Source organism: Papaver somniferum, chromosome 10, assembly GCF_003573695.1.
Source record: "Papaver somniferum cultivar HN1 chromosome 10, ASM357369v1, whole genome shotgun sequence".
Lineage (NCBI taxonomy): Eukaryota > Viridiplantae > Streptophyta > Magnoliopsida > Ranunculales > Papaveraceae > Papaver > Papaver somniferum.
In genome coordinates, this window is record NC_039367.1 from 119,282,350 (window position 1) to 119,306,164 (window position 23,815).

The window sequence follows — 23,815 nt, forward strand, 5'->3', positions numbered from 1 at the left end:
TAGAACTGCTTTATATGGAGCAATTGAGAATTGATGTGCTCATATGCATTACAGTAAAACCAACATTACAGAAAGAATAATATTCAGGCACATTAAGTATTGTCTGTTACAGGACTATGTTAAAGATATTTGACTACTAAGGCTTATTGACTTTGTCAATACTAATGAACTTTGTCAATACTAATGAACTTTGACTAACAATCCTATTAGCCCCCTCAAACTGATAATGGCTAATAGAATCAGTTTGAAAGACACAACAACATATAAAAGAAAAATACTTAACTCACAAGGAGGAGAAAAACTGTAACAACAATTCTAAGGAACATAAAAAGAAACATGTCTAGCATGACATGGAACAATATCAGAAACTGCAGAAGTAGATATATGAGAAGTATCAGATGAAAACTTTCCAGAAACAACAAAGTGACAGTTTTCTGTTCAAGTAGAATTATCATACGTACTCTGACAAAGACTGGCTGAAGTAGAGGCAGGAGAACCAAGTAATTGTTGTAGTAGATCAGTAAAAACAGGAGCACATGATCCTTTTGTGAATATATCTGCTAACTGATTTTCTGAAGCTATATGTTTAACATTGAGAAATCCACTACTGACCAATTCCCTAACCACATGATACTGAATCTTTATATGCTTTGTCATGCAATGACAAACATGATTAACAGACAAGTATATTGCACTTGTATTATCAAAGTAAAGTGAAATAGGCAAGTTTAAACTAATATGTAATTCAAACATTAATGAAGAAAGCCACTCAAGTTCATCTGTAGCCACAAATAAACATTTATATTCTGCTTCAGCTGTAGATCTTGAGACTGTTGAATGCTTTTACTAGACCAAGAAACTAATGAATCACCAAGAAAATTTGCATATCCACAAGTTGATCTAGCTATTTCGGAATAATTTCCCCCTGTCTGTAACTGTATAAGATGTTAACTTTTCAATATCACCGTTCGTTAATGTGATACCATATCCAATAGTACCTTTCAAATACCTAAGAATTCTTTTGACCAACAACAGATGAATATCTGTAGGAGCATGCATAAACCGACTCACATGATTAACTCCAAAACAAATCTCAGGTCTTGTTAATGTTAGAGCATTGCTCGATCGAACTCACAAGTGTTGCTATCTCAAGCTTGTTGTCAAATTTAGTTGTCAAGACTATATCTTGATTTCTAGTCTGCAATTAGTTAAGTCTCAGATCAGGATAAAAGATGTAGTTGAGAAACGGACATCACGACGATCATCATTGCGTTCTATCGTTTGAAGGAGAAGATCAACCGAAGATTTTGGAGAACTTCTTCAACAAAAGGTAAGTGAAGACCGACGATGTCGCATAACTCATTAGACTATTGTAAGCATATGAAGAATTTTGAGTCAAGATTATCTTGGTAATTAGTTATCGAAATATATGACTAAGCTTAATGAATATTTGTTCATACTTGACGAATTTCGGTTAAGGAAAATCCATCGTTCGTAATCAAAATTATGATTCAAGATTATCATTCGAAAATAGCCTGGAACAGTGATATTTGTCATTGATATTATATTGGGAATGTTTCGAATTGATTTAGAGAGAAATATAGAACTACTATTATTCTCGGATACAAGACAGTATGCATACCGGTCTTATAAACTCGGAGAACTGTTATAGGTCCGGAACCATAGTACATGTACCTAGTACACGTACCGGAGTAGCTATATGTCGACAACAACTTTTTGGTACGCATACCAGTATGCATACCTTAAAAAGTCTGTGAACTCGTGAACCCGGAATGGTATGCAAACCAGTACGCGTACTGAAAAATATATGTCGGTTTTGGAACCGGTATGGTATCCATACCCGATACACATACTGAAAAAGTTCAGTATGTTCCGAAACTTTAATTTGTCTTAGGGTACACATATCAGGTATACGTACCATGACAAATAAGTTTACGAACAAGGTTTAAGTATATGTACTTTCCCTGTCGAATAATTTCAGATGCACATAAAATTATTTCTGTGAGATAATTAGCATTTGAACAATCTCTAAAAACACTATACACATATTTGATCACATAATTGTGACTCAAGATTAAAGTCTTAAGTGGTATATGAAAATGCTTAAGCTTATAGTTCAGTTGGCTAGTCTCGGCTAATCATTCATGAACGTTGTCTTTATACACGGTTCGGTTACGGCTCATCCTAACCTGAGTGTATATCTTGATATGTCAATCACATTTAAAAGATTCATCTAACGGTGGATATTGATTGCTTGGTTCCAAAGCTATCTTAGCTTAAACCTAAAGCAACCTATGCTTTTAAAGTCTACAAGAGGGGAACCTCAAGCAACTGGGATCTTTGAATCCCGACACTACTTTTTTTTGTGTCCTAGTTGTAAACTAGAGTCGTCCTCTTCCTAAAACCCTTTTAGGTTTTAGCGACTACAAAGAGTTCATAGGGATTCGTGAATCCAGGTCCAGCTATTGTTTATCTTGATAGTTCGAGTATCCTGATCTTGATCGATTTTTGAGCTTGCTCCATCAATCAAGATAGATAGAAATCATCAAATTTCTCTCCGTCTCAGAATTTGTTGATTCCAAAAGTTTAATACTTATGAGGTTAATAATAATCTAGGCTGCTCTTCGGGTAGCATAAGTCCGGATTTTTAGGTTAGCTAGACTTTGTCTATTTCTATCGATTTCCAGTCTCACCTTGATCTACGATCAAAAAGGAAATCACACATGTAGGCTTATCTGTGGGAGGCGGATTGTTTAAAGTCTTCAATTGAGTTAAAGCAACTTATAGGTTATAAAGGACGCCAACTAAGGGAATCATTTGCGCAGAGTCCTGCTGGGATTCAAGAGGCATAAGGAGCACAACTGTAACTGAGTTGCTATGAAGGTTTCATTCAGTCTCAACTACATTCCGGTCCGAAATTAATCGGTAGTATGCTAGTGTCTTTGACGGATTAATATTGTTTGGTGTTCAATATAGACTAGGTCCCGGGGTTTTTCTGCATTTGCGGTTTCCGCGTTTACAAAACTTTTGGTGTCTGTGTTATTTCTTTTCCGTATTTTATTGTTTATCTTTATAATTGAAATATCACAGGTTGTACGTAAATTAATCAAGTAGATACATCCTTGTTAGTTGGATACGACTTGATTGATTCTTGGAGATTAATCTTTGGAATCTCCCAACTACTCTCACACGTAAATAAGGTTCACAAACTAGTCTCTGTAAACTTTCTGATTGTCAGATAAAGAGATATAACTCTAGATATTATTCCTTGATTGAGATTCATTAAGTTGAACTCTAGGAATTGTATTTAAGTTTGTCCATACATATTGCCTAAGAAAAAGTTGGCGGTGTATTTTGGTACCCCCAGTGTTTTTAATTGGTATCCGAACAGGCAAACACGTTAAGACCTGATTAGTTTGTGTATAAAGCGATCTGACTATATGGACAAGAGTACAATCTCGATAAACATACCGCCAGCATTTGACGACTCGAATTACTTCTGGTGGAAAATTTTTATGCGTTCCTTTTTACATGCCCGTGACTTTGAGATATGGAAACTTGTAGTTATTGGATAGATGCGCCGACAATTGTTAGAGACGGAACCACTGTTGCGAAGCCATTAAGAGAATATAGTGATACGGAGATAAGTGTTGTAAAACATAATTCTGACGGGGTCAACGCTATTATCCACGCCATAAGCCCAGATCTTCAGCAGCATGTGACTTCATGCTCTAGGTCTAAAGATGCTTGGGATATCTTAGAAACCGTATTCGAATGAGATGCCTTAGACAAAGAAGCTAGGCTTCAAAACCTAAATTCTGACTGGGAAAATCTTCGTATGTCTGATGAAGAATTTTCTGATGAGTTTAATCAAAAAGTGTCTGGAATTGTTAATGCATGTTTTGCATTAGGGAAGACCATTCCCTAAAAGGACATTGTGACGAAAATTCTCCGATCTTTACCAGCAAGATACAAGTCTAAGAAACATGCCATCACGGAAGGAAACAATCTTGAAACTCTTTCCAGAAATACTCTTGTTGGAAAGTTAAAAATCTTTGATCTAGAACTCAACAAAAGAGACAATCATTACATTTCGAATGTGGGAAGAAATACTAATGAAAAATCTCTAAGTCCTGAACAAATTGATTAAAAAGATGAGAATATCCTTAATTATACTCTGTCACTGTTTATACAACAGATGAAGAAAAATCTTAGACAGAGAAAAGGGAAAAATCATACAGAATCATCAATTAAGAATAAGGATAAAAAGGTTCAAATAGACAAAGATGCTCTAGTATGTTCCAAATGTCTTTGTCATGGTCATCAATTGTCCTTGTTCCCAAGGATTATTGTAAGAAAACTAAAGCTTGGATGGAAACCTTAGACTATTGTCCCGAGGATGAATCAACCAATGCAGTTTTTCTCACATGTATTGATAAAGAACACGTTCATGATTCAAACAATTCTAGCCATTCCACGTGGAAAAATGTGTCTTCCTCAGAAGAAAGAATTGACCTCTTGAATGAAGAAATTTGTTCAATGAAGGCTGAATTTCAACTGAAAAAGGACATATGGACTAAAAGGATTGAGATTCTAGAATGTGAACTGGATAAGTTGAAACAGGGACAAAAAGAGACGTGTCTTTCGTAAGATCCTCATGTTCATAAAAGGAAGAAACGGTCTTTTTCGAGAAATTCTTGTAAGAACAATCATCAGAACTCTCGATGTTTTAAAGTCTTGAACAACTCTTTCAAACAAGAGAAGTCTCAGACTGGTAACAAAGAGACAACATGTGTATCTCAGTGGTCCCTATGCAACAATCGAGATCATACAAAGGATAAAAGTGATTCAAAATCTAACTCTTCTACAACTACATTGGGTCAGAAACAGAAGAAAGCTCAAAAAAGGAAGAGACAGAATTCTCAAGAGAGTTGAACAAAATGATTCACAAATTGCGAAGATCAATCGACAGTTTCAAGAAAAAGTTGCTGAAATCAAAGGTAACAGACTCACCTCTTTCTCTCAAACTCTTGATTCTGTAAATAAAAGACCTAGGTTAAGAAAATATGTTTTTGGAGAGCCACCGGATCCTCTACAATGTGGAAGGAATTATCATATGCAATAACTGTCCAGTTGGTTCTCATCTCTCCCCTGGATGAGAATAACAAATCTAAAAAGGGATGGGTGTCAAATCCATTGTATCATCTATGTGCATAATATTTAATTGTGTAAAAGTTGAACCTTGCCCCCTAAAAACAATCCATGACATAACTTGTCTGATACTTCTTGTGCTCTGAATTTATTTATTGAGCTAAGTAAAGGGCAGTTTATGACAAATACTTGTACGCCACATGATCATGCAATTATGACACAACATGTGTGAAACACATCATGACTAGGGTAAAGGCTAAAAAACGAATTACCGACTCTTCTAATATATCCGATCTCTAGGTTTCGTAACGGTTTTACAAAAGTTCCTTCCTTCAGAATAATCAATTTAGGATCCGGTAACCATGTCTTCGTTAAGTTTTTCAAGCAAGGAGGAAGAAGTCTAGAGTGTGAAATTTTCCACAAGGAAAATCCGGTTTGAATCATCAGAGAGTGATTCATGTCAAGAAAAGTATGAAACCTTAACTTGTGACAATCTTCCAGGTTATCAATTTGATGAGTTATCTCACAAATTGAACCTTGTTCTAGAACAAGTTCGAGCACTAAGCTGTGAACTAAAATCTACAAAAAGGCTTGAGGAGAAAATAGAACTTTTTGAATCCAGATTGGACCTTATTGAAGAGGAACTTGATAAATACATAAACTATGAGAACAATCTGGGAATCTCAAAGTAAACTCTTTTGGTTCATTTTTGTAGGAAACTGAACTTGATGAATACATAAACTATAAGAACAATATGGGAATCTCAAAGTAAACTCTTTTGGTTCATTTTTTGTAGGAAACTTCTTGTGAGAATTTATTCTTGCTTTTGAGAAGGAAAACTAGGGTTTGATATAACAAATATTGTGATTACACAAGCTATTCCAACGATTTTTATCTTGAATGTTTTTAGATTTATTTATTTAAATTCTAACAGTTTTTGGAAGATGAACTCGCAATATGTAATCATTATTGGTTTAATATATTGCAAAGTCTTATGAGATATATGTGTCCTTTACTTTTTGTAAATTGAACTGATATCTCATATATGATCAAAAGTTAAATCTATCATGTTCAAACTAAAAATAGAACAAACTCTGTGAGAATTTTCTCGCAGTATCGATCTACTCGTGATCACACTTTTGTGTTATTACTGCACTATTCACCCCGTAAGATTTTCTTATGTTGAGTCATACCAATTAAAATTATATCCTTGTCCGTAACTGGCGTCGAGATTAATTTAATTCGATGTTCAGGATACAAATCCATGTGATTGTTAATGTCTGACAAAAATCCTTCTTTTTCACAAAACTAAGGTCACTCATGTTGTTCTCTTGGGAATGACATCAAATGGGGGAGAGTTCTTAAATGAACTGGTGCCTAATTGCTATATCTTTTTGGGGTGTGTGACTATGGAATTTACATGGGATACTTGTATCTTAAATCTCCTAGATGAGCGTTAAGTATTTTATAACTATGTGATATCATCTCAATAAAGTTGATATGAGGAGTTACATATTAACTATGTTATTATGTATTATCTCTAACTTCCTTAAATCCTTAAATAACTTTTGGTTGAATTCATTACGATCCCATGATTTTCGTACCTTTGCCAATTTTTATTGACAAAAAGGGGGAGAATTAATTAGTAGTTTCGCACTACATACATATGGTTTACAGATCATTATGTAAGGGGGAATGAATCAATGTCTATAAGTCTCACCTATTATACAAAAGATGTAAGTATTGATTGGGGGTGGGTGGGGGGGGGGGGGAGGACATATCACCATAGTATTACTTCAGAGTTGTGATACAATTGAACTTCAGAGAAGATAATAATATTATGTTTCTGTATAGTGACGATTGACAATATTTGTTTTCAAAAGTTGTTATCGCTATGGATACGGATCTTCAAAAACAACGAGGTTGAGTTGAACACGTTAAGAATCATTTCAACTTGAAGTAACGAAGAATTCAAGGAGTTGAAGAAATCAAGGAAATCAAGCATGATGGATTCGAGGAGTTTCTAAAGCTTTATTTTTATCCATATGTATTGATAGTTTTGTCACTAAAATTGACAAATGGGGATATTGTTAGAGCATTGATCGGTCGAACTCACAAGTGCTGCTATCTCAAGCTTGTTATCAAATTTAGTTGTCAAGACTATATCTTGATTTCTAGTCTACAATTAGTTAATCTCAGATTAGGATATAAGATGTAGTTGAGAAACGGACATCACGGCGGTCATCATTGCGTTCTACCGTTTGAATGGCGAAGATCAACTGAAGATTTTGGAGAACTTCTTTAACAAAAGGTAAGTGGAGACTGAACCACCTATATCTCAAGTTATATTCATCTTTCTATCTATGAGACGATGTCGCATAACTAATTAGACTATCGTAAGCATATCAAGAATTTCGAGTCAAGTTTATCTTGGTAATTAGTCCTCGAAATATATGACTAAGCTTAATGAACATTTGTTCATACTTGATGAATTTTGGTTAAGGACAATCCATTGTTCGTAATCCAAATTATGATTCAAGATTATCATTAAAAAATAGCCTGGAACAGTGATATGTGTTATTGATGTTATTTGGGAATGTTTAGAATTGATTTAGAGAGAAATATAGAACTATAATTATTCTTGGATACAAGACAGTATGCACACCAGTCTTATAAATTGGGAGAACTGTTATAGGTCCAGAATTGTAGTACATGTACCTAGTTCACATACCGTAGTAGCTATATGTCGACAACAACTTTTTGGTACACATACCAGTATGCATACCTTAAAAATTCTGTGAACTCGTGAACCCGAAACGGTACGCAAACCAGTACGCGTACTGGAAAATATATGTCAGTTTTGGAACCAGTGTGGTATCCATACCCCGTACACATATTAAAAAAGTTTTGCATGTTCTGGAACTTTAATTTTTCTTAAGGGTACACATACCCGGTATACGTACCATGACAAATAAATTTACGAACAAGGTTTAAGTATATGTACTTGCCCTGTCGAATAATTTCAGATGCACATAAAATTATTTTAGTGAAATAATTAGCATTTGAACAATCTCTAAAAACACTATAGACATATTTGATTACATGATTGTGACTCAAAATTAAAGTCTTAAGTGGTATATGAAAATGCTCAAGCTTATAGTTCAGTTGGCTAGTCTCGGCTAACCATTCATGAACGTTGTCTTTATACACGGTTCATCCTAACCAGAGGGTATATCTTGATACGTCAATTACATTTCAAAGATTAATCTAACAGTGAATATTGATTGCTTGGTTCCAAAGCTATCTTAGCTTAAACCTAAAGCAACTTATGCTTTGAAAGTTTATAAAAGTGGAACCTCAAGCAACTAGGATCTTTGAATCTCGACACTACTTTTTTGTGTGTCCTAGTTGTAAACTAGAGTCGTCCTCTTCCTAAAACCCTAACCACTACAAAGACTTCATAGGGATTCTTGAAGGCAGGTCCAGCTATTGTTTATCTTGATAGCTCGAGTATCCTGATCTTGATCCATTGTTGAGCTTGCTCCATCAATCAAGATAGATAGAAATTGAAAAAGCGGGGGTCTAACAACACCACCCAATATTTCGCTTAGCAATCTGTATGGACAAACTCCAATATACTTTTTACGAAAATCAACTAGACAGTTAGACTCAATTAATAAAAAGACATATCAAAGAGTTTATATCTCAATCTCTCGTTTTGATCTTTACTCAAGCAAATGGAAATCTGCGAGTCTTTATCAAAGAGAGATAACTTGGACGGTACCAAAGACCAATATTCAAGGATCAATCAATATCAATCAACAACCAAAGGTTGGATTTCCTATTGATGATCTTTAACGCACAACCTGTATTATTTCAATATATAAAAAATATAATGCGGAAAAGAAATAACACAGACACCAGAAGTTTTGTTAACGAGGAAACCGCAAATGCAGAAAAACCCCGGGACCTAGTCCAGATTGAATACACAATGTATTAGCCGCTACAGACACTAGCCTTACTACAAGCTAACTTCGGACTGGACTATAGTTGAACCCCAATCAGTCTCCCACCGATCCAAGGTACAGTTGTACTCCTACGCCTCTGATCCCAGTAGGATACTGCGCACTTGATTCCCTTAGCTGATATCACACACAACTAAGAGTTGCTGCAACCCAAAATCACAGACTTGATAATAAACAAATCCGCCTCACACAGAAAAGTCTATCAAAGGATAAATCTATCTCCCACAGAAAAACCCTAGGTTTTGTTCCGTCTTAAGATATAAAATCAAGGTGAACATGAACCAATTGATAATCCGGTCTTATATTCCCGAAGAACAGCCTAGATTAATCAATCACCTCTCAACAATCCTTCTTGACTACACAAGCGGTTTGTCGAGGAATCACAAACAGTGAGAAGAAGATGTTTGTGACTTCTTTATCTTGCCTATCGGAGAACTCTCACGATCTCAAGCCAATCAATAGATTGTACTCGTAAGATAGAAGATGCAAGATCAGATCACACAACTACGATAAAAGTAGTATCGGTCGGGCTTCACAATCCCAATGAAGTCTTTAAGTCGTTAACCTGGTTTTAGAGAAGAAAACCAAAGTTTAAAGGAGAATCGACTCTAGCGAGCGCACTAGTATCACACAGACGTGTGGGGATTAGTTTTGCACAATGCTAGATGTCTTCTTTATATAGCCTTCAAATCAGGGTTTTGCCTTAGTTACAAAACAATCCATATTCACCGTTAGATGAAAACCTGATTTAGATTCAAGCTAATATTTCTCAACCGTTAGATCGAAAACTTAGCTTGTCACACACACTTGGGTAGACGTTTACTGGGTTTGTGAAAACCATGCCCAAACGTGTACGTGTATGTTGGTTCAACATAGTAACCCAAAAGGTTAACCATATGATCAATTCATATTAACCTAGTTCTTCTTCACCATAACTAGTTCAATTGACTCAAATGAACTAGTTAGAGAGTTGTTCAATTGCTATGAGATCTTATGTAACTACACAAGACACAATTGAAACAAAGATGATTCGATTCGATTCGATTGAATCGACTCATGAACTTTATAGCCACGGTTTGCATAAAGCATTCCTTAGTAATTTAAGTTTCATGTTCAAAGCACATATTTAGATCATAACCACTTAATCCCACAAACAAGTTCGCGGACTTAAGGCAACCGACAGAGTTTTCCAAACTCAGCAGAAAATCTCGGCAAAGAGACTTCCGCCAGTTCGCGGACTTGAACTTCACGAACGAATTTGGAATCCCAGCAGAAATTCTCGGTACAAGAACTTCCGAAAGTTCGTAAACTGGGTTCACGGACTTGGCAAATCCAATTCCTCCGGTTTCTCTCAATCAACAAAGTTCGAAAACTTCGGATTAAGGAATACATGGTTATGTAATCTAAACTCTCATTCCAATCATTGAGACATTCTCAGAGGACGTTATATAGACGTTATTCACATACCGTTTCACGTCAGAGAAATTCTCAAAGTAATTGAAACTTTTCATGACTTTCGTCACTAGGTGAAGATAAACTTGATCAAAGCGAAACGCTTTACCAACACACGATTTTGAGAAAAAGATAAGTAGTGAATACTCAGCTTGAAATGTCAAATGTGTATGATCCAGTCTATATAGCATACGACTTTTTGTCTCATAAGAAGTAGGAGATAGAATAGATAGACGTTTGAGCGATTGATAAGTTCAAGTCTCCACATACCTTTTTGTTGATGAAGTTCCACGGTTCCTTGAGTAGATCTTCATCGTTGTATGATGAATCGCCATGAAGTCCTTGAGCTCAACTACACTTTTTTATCCTAGTCCGAGACTTAGCTATAATAGACTAGAAATCAAGACTCATAGTTTTGATCACTAATATTGACAAACATGCTTGATATAGCAACGTATGCGAGGTTGACCGAGCTATGCTCTAACAATCTCCCCCTTTGTCAATTTTAGTGACAAAACTATTAATACATATGGAATACAAAAAAGATAAACTTTAGTGGCTCCTATTCCATAGTATAATCTTCAACGTTCCTTGAAATCTTCGTCCTTCCAAGTACTCCAATGATCCCAAAGGTTGTAAGTTTAGAACCACCGTTGTTGAAGATCCGTAGCTATAACAATGAGAGAAATCGAGATTCTCGATCATTATTATACAGTATCATAGTATCATTATGTAACATCAAAGTCCAATTGCATCACGACTTTAACAACAATACTATGGTGATATGTATCACTCCCCCTTAGTCAATACTCCATCTCGATCATGGAAACCACTCCCCCTTACACAATGATCCGAAAACCACATGTATTTGTAGTGTGAACTACATTATTTCTCCCCCTTTTTGTCAATAAAATTGGCAAAGGTAAAAGAACGGGATCATAATAAAATTTCCACAATATACATTTCATAGACTAAAAGAAAAAATACATACCGACTTAATTTAGATGCAATCATAAAGCCGAAGCTAATTGCATTCATCAAGGAGTTTTAAGATACAAGGTAACCCCTATAAAATTCCACAACCGCACACCCCGCAAGATATTACCATTAAGCACAAGTTTAAAAGAACTCTCCCCCATTTGATGTCATTCCCGAAAGAAAAACAAGAGCGACCTTAATTTCGAAAGAAAAGAAGAATTTTTTAATTGAACACCAAAAACCATGGAAATGATTTTCTATATCCAAAACTCAACCAAATTAATCACAAGTAAACCCATGCTTAATTTAATCGGAATATGCAACTAAATCAAACCACAAAAGTGATCAATTTAATTGATTGTGCTCAACATAAGTAAACTTACGGAGCTATGACTAAGATAACCACACAAAGATGACTACCTTAATCGTTCATACTCAACATAAGGAAAACCTTACGGAATATACGACTACATCAACCAATAGAACATGATTAGTATAGCCGTTCATATACTCAACACAAGAACTTGTGGAATATATGAAAAACTCAACTAGATTAATTACAAGAGAACCTATAATTAATCTAATTGGAATACACAACCAAACTAATCACCGAAGCAATCAATTTAATTGTCAAAAGATTTCGCTCGACAAAAGAAGACTTTCGAAGCAAATAACTAAATAACCAATCAAGATGATTAATTTAGTTCAAGAATGCTCATCATATAGCATCTCATGTAACAACCAACAAGTCCAATATTAATCGACATAGTTGTAAGGTGCTCAACATAAGATACACAATGAAGCCTTCACGGTAAAACATAACAAAATGGATCAATGAAGATCAATACCGTGGATAACATACAAGGATCTATTCTATTTTCCATCACTATTTGCATAACGACATAATAGACTTTATCCTTGTCAAACAAAAGATTTCATCCTATTTTCCATCAAATAAATGACTGCATAGGCATAACTTTTGTAATTGTCAAAAGTCCATTCGTCCTTTCATCAATACGAATATCAATTTATGAACGACTTTACTTTTGACACAATATGGGACCTTCAAGTTCACGGACGCGAACAATACATATCCCATAAAAATATTGCAATACTTCAAAACAGATTAATACTGCAATAATATCATCCTCCAAATATTTTTAGAATTTAAAAACCAATAAACCTAAAAAATAAACATAAGAAGATGAAAACAAAAATAGCTATGTGTAGTCACAATCTTCGCTATTCAAAGCACTAGTTATTCTTCCAACTCAAAAGAAGACATACTAGGTATCTGAAAATATCCTCAGTTTTCCTTGATAATTTCATACCTCTGAAATGGTCCATCAAAGTATGACTTATTGATATCCTTGATCCTGTTGACTGTAGACACACCATGTTCATAAGTCAGAACATTAACTTTCCGATCAACAGTGCGAGCATAATGACGAGCCTTTGCACAATCAAGGATAACTTTCTTCTGATTTCTGATCAAGATATTCTGAGTACCAATGATATTCTCCTGTCCATCAATAAGCTGGTTTATCTGCAATTGAAGGTTAGCCAGTTCGTTCTTAACTTCATTCTGAACACGAATCAGATCCTTGACAGATTCTCCAATCCAAGAGTTATACTCTTTTCTTTCAAGCATCTTCTTCAGTATAAACTCTTGACCAAAATCACATCCTTTGAGATCATCCTCAACCAAAGGGTTAACTTCTTCTTTGGGAACAGTTTCCATAGAACTTCTTTATGAAGAAAAGTGAAACACGTATAAGAGTTATATATGTTTGTGAATGCCCTGGATAGAAATCCTAGAGTCCCTTGAGGAGATGCGGACGTTCTTGGGCCGACCAAAAGACAAATGTCCCTAAGAGGAAGTGTTGTACACTGTGCAGCTTTCAAAGATTCTCCATCCCAAAAGGTCATAGTGACAAAAGAAAAGGAAACCAGAGAAGAGCATTACATCAAAAGATATACAAGCTAGAAAAAAATAACACAATACTTGAGCATCTCTCAAATCCTTATCCTTCTATCTCTCAAGTTAGACACAAGAGTAAAACATTTAGCTGTTAGGTAGCAGAGGGAGACATAGTCTCACTATAGGTTCTGAGAGAGTAGCTGTAATTTCCTCCAAGATATCTTATCTCAGCATTTCTTGTCCTTTCACTGCAGCTTTCATGAAAAAGAGTGCGTCTCGCAGTCCTTCTAGGAATCACTGGTGAGAAACCTTTCTGATAACAAAGTCTAGGACCTCTAGAAATAGGTTAGAGGGGATTTTCCGAAATTGGTCTCCACACACTAGACTTAGATTTACCAGATTTGTTCTTATAAGCACATGACATGCTTTCACTGGTATCCTGAGAGTTTACAAATGTTATGTAATGATTTCTAGGAGAGAGATCATTTTTATATGCCTGGTTTCCTATGAAAGGGACCTTCACTGTAGCAGTCGTCCGACTATTTACTCCATTGACAGTAGAAAGAAGCAAGTTGTGAAGTTCAGAAACACGTTTATTTCTGGCAAAACAATGGATAGCATAGTGATTTCCTTTTCCACGGAAGGTACAGATTCGTAAAGGAGAAGCAATAACTGGTACTTGTTTAAAATTCATAGCCACCGGAGAAGATTGTAAGTTATGAAAACTTTTCTTGACACAATCTTCATCTGGAGAAAATTTCATTCTGTACAGTAACTCATGAGAATTAGTTTGTGCAGAAGAATTTTTCTTTAAAATAGAGTTTTCTTTTTCCAAGGAATTGCACTGTCCATGGGCTATGACAAGTGATGCTTCAAGTTTCTTTTTCTCAACACAAAATCTGTCAAGATCAGATGAATGCGTCTTGATCAAACATTTTTCTCTAATTGAGCCTTCTTTAACCAGCTTTTCAAGATCACAAATCTTTTCACGCTGTATATTGTTTTCTTGAAGAAGTTTCTCAATTTCCTTAGAGAATGACCCTATAATGTTATAGAGTACCTGTTCACGATCAATAGACTTTTCAAATTCATCAATGAGCTGTACATGATCCTTGAGATCAACAAACTCTGTAGATTTTTTTGAAATTCTGGTGAGCTCCTTTTCAGCCTTTGCCATTATGTCCAACGTCTCATTGGAGGAAGAATGACCAACACAGGATGGAACAATCTTCTTACCTCGGGATTCGGAAGAATCATCTAAGGAGTGACCCTTTGAGGTATTTCCGAGACACTTGAAAAAGTTGACAGCTTTAGGAGGCATTTTTGGTATGCGTATGAGATTCTATCCACAGACTCAGATTGCGACAAACAAAGACTTATAAAGTCTTTAACGTGTTTGCCTACTCTGATACCAATTGAAAAAGCGGGGGTCTAACAACAACACCCAATATTTCGCTTAGCAATCTGTATGAACAAACTCCAATATACTTTTTATGAGAATCAACTAGACAGTTAGACTCAATCAATAAAAAGATATATCAAAGAGTTTATATCTCAATCTCTCGATTTGATCTTTACTCAAGAAAATGGAAATCTGCGAGTCTTTATCAAAGAGAGATAACTTGGACGGTACCAAAGACCAATGTCCAAGGATCAATCAATACCAATCAACAAACAAAGGTTGGATTTCCTATTGATGATCTTTAACGCACAACCTGTATTATTTCAATTATATAAAAAATATAATGCGGAAAAGAAATAACACAGAAACCAGAAGTTTTGTTAACGAGGGAACCGCAAATGCAGAAAACCCCTGGGACCTAGTCCAGATTGAATACACACTGTATTAAGCCGCTACAGACACTAGCCTACTACAAGCTAACTTCGGACTGGACTATAGTTGAACCCCAATCAGTCTCCCACCGATCCAAGGTACAGTTGTACTCCTACGCCTCTGATCCCAATAGGATACTGCGCACTTGATTCCCTTAGCTGATCTCACCCACAACTAAGAGTTGCTGCAACCCAAAATCACAGACTTGATAATAAACAAATCTGTCTCACACAGAAAAGTCTATCAAAGGATAAATCTGTCTCCCACTGAAAAACCCTAGGTTTTGTTCCGTCTTAAGATATAAAATCAAGATGAACATGAACCAATTGATAATCCGGTCTTTTATTCCCGAAGAACAGCCTAGATTAATCAATCACCTCTCAACAATCCTTCTTGACTACACAAGCGGTTTGTCGAGGAATCACAAACAGTGAGACGAAGATGTTTGTGACTTCTTTATCTTGCCTATCGGAGAATTCTCACGATCTCAAGCCAATCAATAGATTGTACTCGTACGATAGAAGATGCAAGATCAGATCACACAACTACGATAAAAGTAGTATCGGTCGGGCTTCACAATCCCAATGAAGTCTTTAAGTCGTTAACCTGGTTTTAGAGAAGAAAACCAAAGTTTAAAGGAGAATCGACTCTAGCGAGCGCACTAGTATCACACAGACGTGTGGGGATTAGTTTTGCACAATGCTAGATGTCTTCTTTATATAGCCTTCAAATCAGGGTTTTGCCTTAGTTACAAAGCAATCCATTTTCACCGTTAGATGAAAACCTGATTTAGATTCAAGCTAATATTTCTCAACCGTTAGATCGAAAACTTAGCTTGTCACACACACTTGGGTAGACGTTTACTGGGTTTGTGAAAACCATGCCCAAACGTGTACGTGTATGTTGGTTCAACATAGTAACCCAAAAGGTTAACCATATGAGCAATTCATATTAACCTAGTTCTTCTTCACCATAACTAGTTCAATTGACTCAAATGAACTAGTTAGAGAGTTGTTCAATTGCTATGAGATCTTATGTAACTACACAAAACACAATTGAAACAAAGATGATTCGATTCGATTGAATCGGCTCATGAACTTTATAGCCACGGTTTGCATAAAGAATTCCTTAGTAATTTAAGTTTCATGTTCATAGCACATATTTAGATCATAACCACTTAAGCTCACAAACAAGTTCGCGGACTTAAGGCAACCGGCAGAGTTTTCCAAACTCAGCAGAAAATCTCGGCAAAGAGACTTCCGCTAGTTCGTGGACTGAGTTCGTGGACTTGAACTTCACGAACGAATTTGGAATCCCAGCAGAAATTCTTGGTACACGAACTTCCGACAGTTCGCGGACTGAGTTCGCAAACTAGGTTCACGGACTTGGAAAAGCCAATTCCTCCGGTTTCTCTCAATCAACAAAGTTCGAAAACTTCGGATTAAGAAATACATGGTTATGTAATCTAAACTCTCATTCCAATCATTGAGACATTCTCAGAGGACGTTATATAGCCGTTATTCACAGACCGTTTCACGTCAGAGCAATTCTCAAAGTAATTGAAACTTTTCATGACTTTCGTCACTAGGTGAAGATAAACTTGATCAAAGCGAAACGCTTTACCAACACACGATTTCGAGAAAAAGATAAGTAGTGAATACTCAGCTCGAAATGTCAAATGTGTATGATCCAGTATATATAGCATACGAATTTTTGTCTCATAAGAAGTAGGAGATAGAATAGATAGACTTTTGAGCGATAGATAAGTTCAAGTCTCCACATACCTTTTTGTTGATGAAGTTCCACGGTTCCTTGAGTAGATCTTCGTTGTTGTATGATGAATCGCCATGAAGTCCTTGAGCTTAACTACACTTTTCTATCCTAGTCCGAGACTTAGCTATAATAGACTAGAAATCAAGACTCATAGTTTTGATCACTAATATTGACAAACATGCTTGATATAGCAACGCATGCGAGGTCGACCGAGCTATGCTCTTACAGAAATCATCAAAGTTCTCGTCATCTCAGACTTTGTTGATTCCACTAGTTTAATACTTATGAGGTGATTAATAATCTAGGACGCCCTTTGGGAAGCATAAGTCCGGATTTTGAGGTTAGCCAGACTTTGTCTATTGCTACTGATTTCCAGTCTCACCTTGATCTATAATCAAAAAGGAAATCACACATATAGGCTTATCTGTGGGAGGCAAATTGGTTTAAGTCTTCAATTGAGTTAAAACAACTCTTAGGCTGTAAAAGACGTCAACTAGGAGAATCATTTGCGTAGAGTCCTGCTGGGATTCAAGAGGCGTAAGGAGCACGACTGTAACTGAATTGTTATGAAGGTTTAATTCCGTCTCAACTACATTCAAATCCTAAGTTAATTGGTAGTAGGTTAGTATTTGTAGCGGCTTAATACAGTTTGGTGTTCATTCTGGACTTGGCCCCGGGGTTTTTCTGCATTTGCGGTTTCCTCATTAACAAAACTTCGGGTGTATGTTTTTTCTTATTATATTGTTTATCTTTATAATTGAAATATCACATGTTGTATGTAAATTCAATCAAGTAGATACATCCATCCTTGTTTGTTGGATACAACTTGATTGATTACTTGGAAATTGATCTTTGGAATCGCCCAAGTACTCTCACACGTAAATCAGGTTCACGGACTAGTCTCTGTAAACTTTCTGATTGTGAGAGAGAGAGATATAACTCTAGATATTATTACTTGATTGAGATTCATTAAGTTAAACTCTTGGAATTGTATTTAAGTTTGTCCATATTAATTGCCTAAGAAAAATTTTGTGGTGTATTTTGGTACCCTATGTTTTTAGTTAAACATAAGTACTGTAACATACCAACTATAGTTCTGTAGGTAGATACATCTTGCAACAAATGACCCTCATTTATAGAAACTCTAGGTCCTTTAGCCACTGGTGTATTACATGGATTATACTCTGTCATGTATGCCTTATTTAGCAGCTCTAGTGTGTACTTTTTCCGTGTCAGTAAAATACCATTATGTGTTCTTGTTGCTTTTATGCCTAAGAAGTAATGTAAATCACTCAATTGCTTCATTGCAAAAACAAAACTTAAATATTGCACTAGATGATTAAGTAAAGTATTTGAAGTACAAGTAAGAATAATATCATCAACATATAACAACAACACCGTCATATCTGAATCAGTAACATAAAAAACATGGAAAATCTGACATTGTTCTAACAAATCTATAAGAAATCAAAGAACTGAACTTTTGTTACACTTGCTTTAAATGATACATTTTATTAGGGATATCTGAACTGAAAAACCCTGGAAGTTGTTTCATATAGACATTCTCTGTTAAATCTCCATGTAGGAATGCATTTGAAACATCTAGTTGTTTTATAGGCTATTCTTTATAAACAACAATACATAAGACTAGTTGTTGATTTGACCACATGACTAAAAGTTTCTCCATAATCAATATCATCCTATTGGTTATACCCTTGAGCAACTAGCCTTGATTTGTATCCATCAACTGCCCCATCTGATTTTAGTTTAACTCTATACACTAATTTACCACCTAATATATTCATATGAGGTTCAGGGTAAACTAACTCCCAAGTACCATTTCTCTGTAATGCAATATTTTTATCTCTCATTGAAACTTGCCATTTTGGATCTTGCATTGCCAATTTAAAACTTTTTGGATCAGAAGGAGTATTAAGTATAAAATTAAGAGCAGAAGAAAGAGGATGTTTGACAGAATGATTAAAAACATGATCCGGAAAAAAATTTGGTTTTGAAATACCTCTTTGAGATCTTGTGACAATTGTTGAAGAAGGAACATAAGCAGATGAAATATTCTCGGAGAAAACAACATGTTTAGAGATATAGGTCGTTTTGGAAACAGGATTATAGCACTTATAACCTTTATGTAAAGTGTTGTATCCAATAAAAACACATTTGACAGACTTTAGAAACAACTTGTCAACTCTTCAGTGTCCCATAAAAGGATAACATACACAACCAAAGACTCTTAGTAAAGAATAATCCAGTGATTCATTGTACAAAACTTGAAAAGGAGATTTATCATGAAGAATAGGTGCAGGAGTTCTATTTATTAGATATAAGTAGCTGCCAAAAAAGCATCATACCAGTATTCTTTTAAATAAGAAGCATTAAGAAGCAAGGTATTTCTCATTTCAGTAATGTGTCTATGCTTCCTTTCAGCAAGACCCCTCTGTTCTTTTAGGACAAGAAATTCTTAATTGAGTACAGAAGATTCTAAATAACCTTTAAAAGGACCTTTGGATAACTCACTGGCACCATCAGTTTGAAAAACAAGAATTTTAGTTTGAAATTTTTTTCAGTTAAACATTTAAAGTGTTGAAAACACTGTAAAGCTTCTGTTTGAAATTGCATCGGATAAATCCAATGAAACATACTAAAGTCATCAACAGAAAGAATATAATATCTATGTCTTGCTATTAAAGTAACAAAAGCAGGACCCCACTCATCACAATGAATTAGTGTGAGTTGAGATGAAGCACGTGATGAAGATAATTAAAAAGGACGTGTTTTGTTTTTTGCTAGTTGACAAGGATGACATATAGTATGAGAATTTGTTGACTTAACAATAATATTTTTGTGACTATGAAGCTGTTGAACAATTTTTGAAGAGGGACGGCCCAACCTATTATGCCAAATATCAGAGGAAGCAACAAGAGAGGAAAAAGCATATTGCAGCATAATATAGTTAATAGGATACAAGTTATTTATCATTTTACCCTGTTCTAACAAATCATAATTGTGGAAACTCTTATCTCATATCCAAACGGGTTAAAAGTGATATATCATGCATTGTATTTTGCGGATCTTGCTACCGACAATAAATTGTGTTTCATATCTGGCACATGTGAGACATTATCTAGTCTAAAACTTGTTTTTGGTGTATGAACATGAGTACTGCCAGTAAGATAAATAGATAAAGTCTTACCATTTCCAATTATAACATTGTCCTTGCCTTTGTAGTTAGAATTATTTTGAAGTAATGTCCTGTCTCCAGTCATGCGAGTAGAAGCACCACTATCGTAAATCCAAACTGTATTTGAAGATGAAGGATCGTAATTGACTGTAGCATTGTTGACATTTAATCTTGTGAATGCATGTTGAGTAGTACCAGAAGAAGGAACTGTATCATTTGAGTGATTTGCTTGACCATCAGAATTAGCATAGTTTGCTTGGACTATATGAGCAGTTGAATTATTAGTTGGTGGTGGATGATACCTAAAAAGCTATATGACCATTCTTCTCACATATCTGACAGAACATCTTTGAATAATCCATATAAGGTTTTCTATCACTAGTTGAGCTGGACCCATTTCGATATTGACCATTTGAGTTGTTAGAATTAGATCCATGTTGATACTGACTATTATTGTAGTTTCCACCACTAACATACCTATTATTTCCACCATTTCTTCTGTTGCTATTATAAGCATTAGAATCATTTATTGCATAAAAAGTTGTTGAACATTTGTTCATCATACATATTAGTACTTTGTTGTTTCCTCTCAGCCAAGAATTGATCATTCACTTCTCCAAATGTGTATGGTGTTTCTTTATTTTGTAAAGAGATCACAAAAATATCATAATCACCGCCTAATCAATTCATGACAAACATCATTAAATCTTCATCACTAATCTTTTCTCCAGTTGTTGCGAAGAATCAGCTATTGGTTTAATCTTTTGGAGATAGCCCACTATCGATTGATTGCCTTTCTTAATTCTATTCAATTGTGATCTTAACATATATTTCCTAGAACGAAATTGTATCTTGAAACATGATCCCATATTTCTTTTGACATAGCAAGACTAGGAAAATCACCACTCACAGTTGCAGTAAAAGTTGCCTTAAAACATGTTGAAACAAATTTATCTAACATTCTCCAGGAAACCCATTCTTTGTAACTATTTCAACACCATTTTCCATTATCTTTTTTGGTGGTTCTACTTTCTCATCATTAACATAACCATAAAGATCAGTAGAAAACAAAACACCCTCAAACAGATGTCGTCATAAAACATAATTTGAAGCATCTAACTTCATTGAAACAAAATTTGCTATGTTGGTAAAGGGGAAAGATGAAGAATTACCATTATCAGCGGAAGTCGATATTTCTTGACTATTTTGCAGATTCACTTGATATAGATGGAAATTGTTGTTGATGTTGTTGTTATTGCTGTTGATGATAACGTTATTACTGATATTTGTTGCAAGTACCAGATCTGATAGTTATCATATAAAATTTCAGATGAACCCTAAAACGAATTTGGGAAAAATTATTGAATTGTTATTTCCCAAATTGTGATTAAAGCAAAAAATTATTAAGCTTTGAATATTGAATGAAGTAGGATCGTTACTTAGTATGGTACCATGAGGATTGATGTGTTCTTATGATAACCAAGAAAACAAGATTGAGATAGAGAAGAACAAAGAGATAAAGAAATTCTATTACAGTGAAACCAACATTACAGACAGAATAATATGCAAACACATTTCTGTTACAGGACTAATGTCAAAGATAGTTGACTACTAAGACTTATTGACTTTGTCAATACTAATGGACTTTGACTAACATTTTTATTAGCAATGCTTAGTGAAAATCAGGTAAATGTTTCTCTTTTTTCTGCAAATCGACTTTCAACAACTTTTTCGATCCCATTGAAGGAATGGAACTTACAATCGGGAATTTACAATCAGGAACCATGTCTGATAACTACTTAATGTCAAACAAACTACTTAATGTCAAACAATCCAAGAAGATTTAACCAAAAATTAGTACTGGAGAAGAAGCCCACATTAATAAAGGAAGCAGGTGAAAAAGGATGTACTGCACTTCACTTCACTATGCTGCATACCATTGTACAACAAAGGAAGTAGTTCAGATGATAGCTCGATCATTAGAGGCCGATCCCCCTGCTGCGTAGATAAGAGACGATCATGGCAAGACGATTCTTCACTCTGCAGAGAGTACTCCCATGAGTTATACAGTACAGGAGCTGATTTGACGCTGCCAGATGTTGGGAATCAGCAGACAGCAATGGTCAGAATTTTCTTCCCAACATGAATGGATGTCACCATTTCTACTCCCAGATATCCTCCTGCCTGGAACCAAAGGTGGTTGAGAACCTCAAAATGAGAAGATAACTGTGTAAACATACCCTTGCACTCGGCTATTTACATTTCCGAGACTACTCCTGATGAAGGTTTAAGATTTCTAGCTAAGGATATCTCAGGACCTCTATTTTTGTTTCTTATTTTACTAATCAAGGAAAACTGACCACTATTATATCGTACCTGCTTCTGGAATTGGCAACGCACAATAGGAGGATTATTCCGAAACAAAGACATGACTACTGATTTTTTTAATTATTGGGCGAGGGCTAATAAGTTTTAATATTGATGAGCTAACTGGACGTTAAACAAGAGCTTCATCCTCCATGTGAAGACTGATGCTGATAAATGACGTAAGAAACACACAGAACAGGAAGACAAGTACGGAAACCCCATTTAGTTGTCTCTGCACTAGTTTCTACGTATATATTCGCAGCTGGTTATACACTGCCTGGAGGCTACAGTGGCCAGGGTGACAACAAAGGGATGCCCATTTAGTAAAATCACCAGCTTTCATGGCATTCATGGTTTCCAACACCTTAGCAATGCTTCTAGCCAGTTTTGCTGTCTTCATCCACTTTTGCTAGAGTTGTTATCACTCGTGTGAATGAGGATGAGGTCAATGATAGGACAGAGGAAAACTTAATGTTAACATTCTCTACCACCATAGCAGTGGTTGTAGCATTCATAACGGGTACCTCTGCTGCGGTGAACCTCTCACAGGGACTTGTCATTCCCCTTGGTGTGCTTGGTTGCAGCTTTCTTCTATTCTGTGAGTTACGTCTATACAAGATAACCAAATGGCTGTCTACAAATTTTAGAGAAAATCTCAAGCTCTTTAATGTATTAAGCTTTGAATAGAACAAACAATTTCACCATCTAATCTATTTGAGTTGTAGAACTTTTGTTGCTAGCTCCAAAAACACTAATCTGATTAGTGGGCAAACATTCCATCTCAAAGAATATCAAGTAAGTATATCATCTGTAATTCAGTATAAACAATGAACCCTAATCACATAGCTGCCTAGCTATGAACCACTATCTGTAACTGATGCATAAGTAATCCTTGACACAAATTAGTACATTATTCGCAATAAATCCAGAAAACAAGCACCAAGGAAAGTTTAAGATTCCCCATTCACCCAAAAGTGTAATCCAAAGTAATGTAGATTTTGTTTAATTCAAGATGTTTGACACAGATTAGTATATCATTCGCGATAAATCCTGAAAGGTTTATAGACACACATCACACATTACTGAAAACAGCAACA

The 23,815-nt window shown here is 35.4% G+C and overlaps 1 protein-coding gene across 1 annotated transcript; it reads right to left on the reverse strand.

Moving 5' to 3' along the window:
* Positions 1–438: 438 nt before the first annotated feature.
* Positions 439–18,559, reverse strand: LOC113316146 (uncharacterized mitochondrial protein AtMg00810-like). Its single transcript, XM_026564367.1, has 2 exons — positions 18,241–18,559; positions 439–779 (listed from the first exon to the last, which is right to left on the reverse strand). The coding sequence occupies exons 1-2, from the start codon at positions 18,557–18,559 to the stop codon at positions 439–441; spliced, it is 660 nt and encodes a 219-aa protein (XP_026420152.1).
* Between the last annotated feature and the right edge of the window lie 5,256 nt (positions 18,560–23,815).

What these genes read in the sequence shown, in the direction of transcription:
- LOC113316146 (XM_026564367.1), bottom strand. Translation starts at nt 18,559, where the DNA reads ATGACGGTGTTGTTGTTATATGTTGATGATATTATTCTTACTTGTACT. An exon ending in TACCTACAGAACTATAGTTG is followed by an intron (nt 780 to 18,240) that starts GTATGTTACAGT and finishes TTGTGGCTACAG; the next exon opens with ATGAACTTGAGTGGCTTTCT.